General features: G+C 43.0%; 1 protein-coding gene across 4 annotated transcripts in view; it reads right to left on the reverse strand.

The window, feature by feature from the left end:
* CNOT2 (CCR4-NOT transcription complex subunit 2) overlaps positions 1 to 9,231 on the reverse strand; it is a 126,662-nt gene that overhangs the window by 80,628 nt on the left and 36,803 nt on the right. The window contains exon 1 of one of the 4 annotated variants that reach the window (XM_014521470.2): positions 5,277 to 5,297. The exons of the other annotated variants lie outside the window; for them this stretch is intronic. Within the exon in view, the coding sequence (XP_014376956.1) occupies positions 5,277 to 5,282 (6 nt within the window). The 5' untranslated portion in view covers positions 5,283 to 5,297. Of the gene's footprint in view, positions 1 to 5,276; positions 5,298 to 9,231 lie in introns of those variants that run through there. 4 annotated transcript variants of the gene reach the window in all.

Raw genomic sequence — 9,231 nt, forward strand, 5'->3', positions numbered from 1 at the left:
GGGGAGGAAATCAACAGCAAGTAGGCAGATCCCTTTTCTCACCAGCACCACCTGGGGTGACAAGGAACAATGGTCAGAAGCTGACAGAGAATAGGTTTAGGTTAGAGATCAGAAGGCAATATTTTACAGTTAGGATGGCCAAAATCTGGAACCAACTTCCCAGGGAAGTGTTCCTTGCCCCTACCTTGGGCAAATTCAAGAGGAGGTTGGATGATCACCTGTGTGGGGTCTTGTGAACCTAGCATTCATTCCTGGGTGTGGCAGGGGGTCAGGTTAGATGATCTGTTCAGGTCCCTCCTGACCCTAGCTACTATGAAACTAAGTGAACTTTTTCATCAAAACCCCTACTGCTCTGCTGACAATTTGGCTTTCAGGTTTTAAGGGAGATGTGCCATCTTGTATCAAACTAAGAGCCATTACCGGTGGTCAAACTGTGGTGAGACACTGTGGAGAAATACAATACAAAAGCAGAATCTAGAGGTTCTCTTGAAACAAATTTGAACTTGTCCTTGGATGAAATTATTTCTAGTAAGCAACCAGTCCAGGAAAGCAAAGCCTTAGGAAAGCAGATACAAATGAGGGATTTTAAAATTGACAATGATCCTGGCAGCTAAGCAGCTGGTCCAATAAGAGGTATCACCAAAAGAAACACACACACACACACACACACACACACCTTGCCTTAAAACAACCTTGAAAGTATTGATAATTTTGTTTCAGGGTGTTAGCTACCTGAAAGCATCTCTTATATCCTGTTTTAATTTACAATATGGAACTTTATACAGGCCTTTGTTCTATCTGCTTTTTAGCTCACGCTATGTCTAATTTTTTCCTCAGACTTAAGGAAAGGTACTTTTCAGGGTTACCAACTGTCTGTAAATTTAGATAGTTAAAAAAACAAAAACAAACCACAGGCTAAAAAGATAGTGTCTATAAAACCTATAAAAAACAAAACAAACTAAAAAAAAACCTCCATAAAAAACATCAAGCAACTGGAGCTTGATTGAAGTTCTGTAGTCAGGAAGAAGCTGGAGGCAAGCGGATGGTCACATCACAGCAGTACCACCTGATGCCTGAACGGAAGTACTGCACCCTTTGGGGAGCTCTCTCTAGGGGCTTTATAGTCTCTCTTCCTCCCTGTACCCTCAAAAGCCACATGTTGCGGTGGAGTCCCATCAGCTGCCTGTAATACTGCTAGCTCCCAGGTAGGCTTCTTTGGGAGTACATGCTCAGATACGGAGGCCAAGAATAAGTCTGGTGAAGGAAGCATGGTGCAAGACTACTGCTGCAGTCAAGCAGGGTTGCCAGCCCACGACTTTCATTTTTTTGGACTGCAAATTTCTTACTGACAAGAGAGAAAAGAATCATGTTTCCTTAAATTTTCTTACATTTATAGACTGAAACTTTTGAAAGCTGGATGACACTTCCTGTATGTACTTTTTATTATTAGAGATTTAGTCTTAGTGCTTATTCTCAAGTGAAGAAAAAATATATCTGAACTGATCTTTGCCAGAGCTAAACAATTATCTTTGTACAATAGCCATCTACTCTTTTGTGCTGGCATTTATTTTCATAGGGGTTAGATCCTGTTTGCCTCAGTCCATACTTGTTCACTGAACTGGTTACCTGGTAAACAAAAACCTTTTGAAATAATTTTACTAAGATTTTTCCTAGTTCCTGGTGGTAAGGTTAATTCGATGCCTCCTACGCCAGCATGAAATCCAAGACCTGGAAGTAACCCCAAGAAGTCTTTTAGTCCATACGCCTACTCTGGTACAGATCAAGTAGATCTAAACCAGGGCTATGCAACTTCTAAAAGACTTAGAGCCACATATCCCTAGGGCACATACCACTGGTATTGCAATAGCAAGAGCCACAGGTTCCTGAGGCTGCATGCCATGCATGCAGGCAGGCAGGCAAGCACCCCTGACTCCGCTGCAACTGTGCCAAGTACAGGCACCCCCACCCGCCACCTCTGTCTGATATAGCACCCCAATTTACCTACAGCTCTGTGAGCTACCCCATGGCACTGTGCTGCTCAGATGTCACAGAATGCCAGCTCACTCAGCACTGCAAGCTGTGCGTCCTTGCACCATCAGACACTGGGGCTCTTTTTTTTTTTTTTCTTTCTATAGCTTACTTTGCCTCAGAAAGAGTTTATTAGAATAAGTCAAAGTGTCTGTCAGAAGCTACTCTGAAAAGAATATAAAATATTTTGCGCTGGGGAAAAAACCCAGCAATTTAGAGACTACTTTTGCAAGTAGAAAAGTATTTTCTTATAATATAGACAAATATTTTCATCACTCTCTCCCAGGTAACTAGAAATTCCCATAACAAGAGTAGTACAGATTTGCCTTTCATGCATGTTAAATTTCTATAGCCCCATGTGATCGTGTTCCAGTATCATGACCTTTTTTTTTTTTTTTTTTTTTTTGTGTGGGGGGGGGGGGGGGGGGGTGTTAAGGCTTCCAATTTGAAGTCTCACATACAAAGCAGTATTCTGAGCAATTTTAGTTTTCTGCTTCTATTCATAAACACTGCCAATTTTTAATGGACTCTCCCATCTTCCAAAGTATGCTCAAATTTAAATGACTGCCTACCTATATCATTACATTTCTAGTTTCAGCAGTCATAGCCTAAAGAGTTTTTGATTGGATTTTATCTAAGAAACAGCATTTGTCATTAAAAAACAAAAAACACCTTGGTGGCATCTTCAATGTAATTTTTCTTACATTTAGGACTATTAGAGAGTTTTGGGAAGCTGGAAAAATCTTTAAGAGAAGTAACTGCTAGGTTGCACTGAGCTACACTAAAAGTAGAAAAATATTTATTTGTATGCAATAAGGCAAATAAACCTAGTCCTTCTATAAGCGTTTGAGGAATTTCATTTTCTAGATTACAAAACATTAGGAAAAACTCCCTTGTATACAATTGTTTAAGAAGATATTTACAAAGTGAGCAAACAGAAAAAGAGATGCAATAAACTCACTCTCTCGCACACACTTAACACCTCTGAAGAACTTTCTGTACATCATTTAAAACTTTGATTATACTTTAATATACTTCAAAGTCACCTTCTTCAACACTTCATGGAATCCATCATCCAAGTATTTTTAAAGCATAAAAGCTTTAATGTTGATGGCTACTCCATGACCTCAGGATAAAGTCCTTCCTAGAAGAACTTTGAGCACACCATGAAAATAGCTACCTACCTACACACTGTACTTTTGCCCATTAATTTCTGTCTCTGCTGAGGTAAGCAAATTTTAACTGATGAACACTTCCTGTAAATGAAGTAGATTAATCAAGTTATTAGTAAAAAAAGTGTATTGAGAACCTCAGCAAGTAAAACAGTTCTAATTTTTCCAGAAATTCAAAAGTCACAATTCATGTAAAGTATGTTTAGTTTCAAATAGTTTTTAAACAAGAATTAAATTAAATGAAAGCATTACATACAATACCCTATTATTCTTAAAAATAATTTCATTCATGCCATGAAAATTAAACCATTTTACAATGTAAAAGTCAAAGGTTATCAAGAAAATTCAACTCACAGCTTTCAAGGCAAATAATAGTAAATATCCTTGGAAACGAGTGGGGAAAAAGCACATCAATGGAAATAAAAAGGAGTAGAAATCATAATATAATTAATATTTTTGGACTGCCATTTACCTCCTGCAGAGGGACAATTAAATCTCCTCCTCTCCCCCCTACTCTTCAGAAAACTCCCATGCAGGCTCTATTACCTCTAAAGGAAACACAGCACTCAGAAAATTAAAATCAAATGCTTCTAAGCTAGTCTACAGACTCTCCCATCTCCCACCCCTCCTTCTCCAAATATGAGCAGCAAAAAAAGAAAGGCAAAGTACTGTTTTGGACCACACTTTGACTCCTAGAAATGAATCAGGGTTATCCCTCAGTCAAGAATTACACAGCAAAACTAGGTAATGCAAGATGAGATGACTTAATAAAAAGCACTTCCTTACAACTCAGTGTGGCATGAGGGTACTGTGCAAATGGATAAAACGTAAGTCAGATCTTACACACGAGAGCATATTGCCCTTTTCATAAGGACAGAGTGCAGGGAGATAGCCACAGAAAGAATTAATTACACTGTGCACCAAAACTGTACTAGTTATTATTTCCCTTTCTAAAAACACTTTTGTTAAATTGTGTTCTGGAGCAGAAATTATATAGGTCTCCTAAGATGTTTAGAAAAAAAGTACTTATTTTGTAAAGTACGTTGGAATCGTTCAAGACTGAAAAGGTTCGATAACTACCATGCTAAGATTAAATAACAGGGAAGTCTTGATACTCCAGATCAGGGGTTGGCAACCATTTGGCCGGAGTCACAAAAATACCCCAAAGCTTGACCCATTCCTCTAACTTAGCATGCCAGGGGTAGATGGCAGGGGAGCCACAAGGGGCCTAATCCTTGTTGCTGGTGCCTCCAGGCAGACAGCAGGAGAGGAGCTGGGGTTGCACTGGCCTGACCATGTGCCCCGTGGTGCCCAAGCAGCTGCCGCTGGCCACGGAGCCTGGGCTGCAAACAGCCACACCAGGGCCCAGAGCCCCACCACCAGCTCTGTGGCGGCAGCAGCTGCACGCACACCTTGGGCACAGCAGGGAAGGGTCCTGGGGAAGCACAACCCCAGCCCCTTCCCTGCCATGTGTCCAGAGATGTGTACACAGCCACTGCTCCCACAGAGCCCAGCTGGGCTCCAGACCCCAGTGCAGCTGTTTGCAGCCTCCTAGCTGCCTGCCACAGCCAGCCTGGGCGCTGGGCAGCTGCAGCAGGCAGGCTGCAAACAGCTCTGCCAGGGTCCAGAGCCCTGGCACTGGCTCCATGGCAGCAGCAGCGGCACACATACCTCAGAGAGCATGGCTGGGACGATGCAGGGGTTGTACTGCCCCAAGCCTATTGCCCATTATGTACCAAGGCACACATACTTGCAGCCACTGCCACCATGAAGCCAGTGCCAGGGCAAACTCAGAGCCTGAGCCAGCTGTGGTGTACAAACAAAACAGTCTTGTGTGCCATGCTCTGGCATGTGTGCCGGGGGTTGCTGACCCCTGCTCTAGATGTTTGATTAGAATAGATCAGGTGGTGAGACAGGTTGCATTAGCAGAACAGTGGATAGTTGGAGCATTTGTGTGGGCGTCTAATGGCAGTATCATTCAGCAATTAAAGATAACACCTTCTGTTCATGTTGCAGCGAAGCTGAAGGCTCTTTCCATCCCCCCCCCAAAAAATGTGGGGATTTTCACATGATTACATGCATCCTACAGCCAAAGGTCTTTCATCTTGACCAGGGAACAGGCTTGTGGTGTCATGCTTCCATGGAGGCAAAAACCTAAAAAAAAATTTGAAGGTCCCAAGTTAAAAACTCTACATAATGATTACATTATAGCTCAAAGTCAAATGAGTATGTCAACCCAACACAAAGAAATGTTAAGCCGTAAGAACGCTTGAGAACACTCAGAACAAAACCAAACCATTTGAAGTGTTTGTCCCCGAGGTGCAAGCTTGCTAGTACTGTACAACTGCTCTTTAATATCTGAAACCTTAAAACTACAAAATCAGAACAGTTGCATTTATTTAGTCAAATTTAGATTTAGTATGGATTGAAGTGACTCCCTTTCAATCCTAAAAGTATTTTTGGTAGAAATGTTCAACCACACAATATAAGAAATTAAGGATTTTTTTTCCCTCCATGAACATCTAAATTTTTCCATTATACCTAATCATTTTTATTCAATAAATCACGACATGTCTAATACAAAATGATCTATTTTTCTTTCATTACATGCTAACCTTTGAGAACATTCAGTTTTGTTGTTCAGGGATTGTTTTCATTATGCTTAATGCCCAAGATTCCTTTCCTGTTCCCATTTTAGACTCTGAACACAAGTCCATAGGGTATGCACACCATCCACTCTCAGACCAGTAGCTTCAGACTTTCTTGGAACCTTTAGCTGATGTTTAACCAAGTCGGAAGGTGGAGCTAAGACTCATTCCTCCTTAAAGGCCGAGTGTACTTCCACTGCACCAAGCCCTATCCTGTCCAGACACAGCCTGTCCTGATGAGTGGCACACAACTCAGCATGCTGAATCCAGCCATTGAGTGGCCCTGAGCGTTAGCCACACTATGTGCCAGTGCAATCTAATATGCACATCCACATCATCAGGCCTGAAGGTCTCCCCCAATCTGGAAATTTAGTAGCAGGGGAGCAACAATTAAGGCTGCCATGTTTCCCCATCCTGCAGACAAAATGACAATGTGGCCTCATGAGTCAGATCTGCCTGTGGGCCAAAAGTTGAACACCACTGTATTAGAAGACCAGCTACAAAGAAACCATCTGTTCTGATTTCTTTGTTTTAAACAAAGAGCACAAATTCCATTCCCTTCATGGAGTGCTCCCATCCCCGCTGCTTTGCACAAGTCCATTGGTCCACCTGGCACATCCTGCTGGAGCCTGGTATCAGTGGCAGCCAGCAAAACATGCTGGGCAACCTAGGGAATGGGCAGCAGGGATGGGAGTGCTCCACAGAAGGAAGGATTGGACCCTAATACCCAACACAAGCCCCCTGGGCCATGGGCGACTGGTGCCTCCTGAGTTTGGGCGGGGGAGAGGGGAAGGGAAGAAGTCCCCTGCAGCTGATCATACCCACTTGGGGGCAGGCCCCATGGCCAAATCTCACAAGTGGCAGCAACGTGCACCACTGGCAATTCTGAGACAGCCCCCACTCCCTGGCCGGTGCTCTCAACGGGGGCACTAGCACTCTTGCCTGCCTCCCCACCCCCCACTGCCAGGGAACGCCGCTTATGAGATTGGCCATGGACCCCGCCCCAGGTCAGTGTGATCAGCTTCAGGGGACTTCCTTCCTTCCCCCCTCCCAAACTCAGGAGGATCTCGGGGGTGCGCATCCCCTACGTGTTGCTACTGCCCTGGGCTGCCTGGTACATCCCACTGGAGCCCAGTCAACAGCAGCAGCTGGCAAGACGTACTGGGAAACCTCGGAGGCTTGTGCCGAGAGGCAGGGCACAATCTTTCTTTCTTTGGAGCTGGTCCAGCCAGGCAGGGATGGGAAAACCCCCCTCCCACCCAGCTCTGATCCTCCCCAGAAGGCAAGATGCCAGCGCAGGACCTCAGTGGGGCCATCCCCAGCTCAGCCAGAGGAGACAGCACAGCTGAGGCTAGCCCACCTGCCCTGCAAGGGAGGTTTGCAAGGGGCTCTAATGCATCCTGGGATGCTGGGGGACTAGGACATAACTTGAATCAGGATCCGAGACAGAAGTTCCATAAACCAGTTTGACCTAAATCAGTTAAGCCTGATACTACATCCATCCAAGTTTATCTTAAACCAGTTTTGAACATTTGGAAACAGTATGTGCGTGCAACTTCTAGGCTAGTCACTTCAGCTAGGGACAGAAGTAACACAGTTATGATGTTTTTCCATTAAAGGCTGCTGCTAGAATCCTGAGGAATATACAGGGAAGAGACTGCAACTCAAACTGGAACATCTCTTACTTTAGATTTGGGTTCATTAGGAAATTATACTAGACGGTGACAATGAGGATGTATTAGGACATCACAAACAAGCGTCCTGAAGCTCCAACCTACAGAGCAAGAAAAAATAAAAGGAAAAGCAATCTAAACTTCCTTGCCATTCAGGTCCTCTCTCTCCAGCCACTTTAAGATTTAAATTAACATTTTTACACGTACAGGCAGTCCTCGGACTTACGACAAGATGCGGTTTTCAGGAACCAATTATAAGTCGAAATGTTGCAACTCTGAACCAATTTTCTCATAAGAAACAATGATGTTATAAATGGGGGATTGGTTCCCAAACCAAGGTCTGATACCCTATTTTCACCAAAAATACCCCAGAATTTTGTACTCGATCAATTATAGATGAGTAATATAGCTACATTAATGTATTTATATTGTAAATAGCAATCATATTGATTTGGAAGAACTTCTTTGAGGCGACTTTGCTGGAATTTTTGAAGGGTTCTTCGCCGGAGTCTTCTCAGGAGTCTTGGCTGCAGGTTTTTCTGGAGTCTTGTCTGCTTTCTTAAAGAAAGTGTCCAAGGAAGTTTGGACAGATGTTCTCCAGGGAGATAAGCGATGCAGCAAAACTTGTTCACTGGTGTGGCGTCACATTGGATCAAGCGTTGTGAAGTTGAAACTAACGTCATAAAGTTAAAACAGGATGTCAATTTAGAAACGTAAGTGCGAAACTTTGCAACTCGAAACGCCGTAAGCAGAGGACTGCCTGTAATCCAAAAAGCAGAAGTGGATGCATTCTGAAACTGCTCTCCACTTAAATATGTTAAAGATCTAGCTACTATGCAAAGGGACTTTTTTGTTTTTTCTTCTTCTGGGGAGGGGGGGAAATGGCACAGATCTTAAGTGCCTGTCTAGTTAGTTTACACCTTTGCTGAACCAAGCAAGGCACAGATCTTAAAACGTAGATTGGATATACAAAAATCTCACTGAAAGTGCGACCAAAAAATAAGTATTTTTGACACTTTCTAAACTTCTTTCTTCAAGATACCAAGTTTGTTGCATGTTTCTTCCCCTCCCACCGAACCCCAATAAGAAGGTAAGAGACAGCATTAAGAACTTTAAGAGCATGCTAAATTTTCAAATGTAGAAGGACAAATTGGACAACTTTTTTTTTTTTTTTTTAAGGACATTTTTATTTAGGTTTAATATTATCCAGCTATTAGAAAAGTTGCAGAAATCCATATTACCCCGCAACAGAACTGAATATCTGGCCTCATACTGGACCAAACAAAATAAAACCACCCACAGTAGGAACAGCATCTTAGTACTGTACTCGCTGTAATCTTGGGAGAGGTTTCTGCATTTTCATACCACACAGGCTGCATTATAGACAGTTTTGTGATAGGTCCTCATTTCATAGGCCTGCACTTACTATTTTAAATTCCTTACTTTTCCGCAGGCATAGCCCTGCCTTGCCATCTTAAATTTCTCTAACTTTTCCTCAGTTTAACATCATATATCTGAATCATCAGGCTACGCAGCCAGAGGACCGTAACTGTTTTCCCCTATAGCTGGGGTGTTCACTACCCCCACTCCAGGCAACTGTGGGGCTCCACACAGACCAATCTGCAATAGCAGGGCAAGCAGAAGCAGCAACAGTGCAAGAATTACCATATTTATCCAATTCTAAGACTAGATCCCCACATTTAACATGGG

The sequence above is a fragment of the Alligator sinensis genome, unplaced genomic scaffold (genome assembly GCF_000455745.1).
Source record: "Alligator sinensis unplaced genomic scaffold, ASM45574v1 scaffold506_1, whole genome shotgun sequence".
In the NCBI taxonomy this organism is placed as follows: domain Eukaryota; kingdom Metazoa; phylum Chordata; order Crocodylia; family Alligatoridae; genus Alligator; species Alligator sinensis.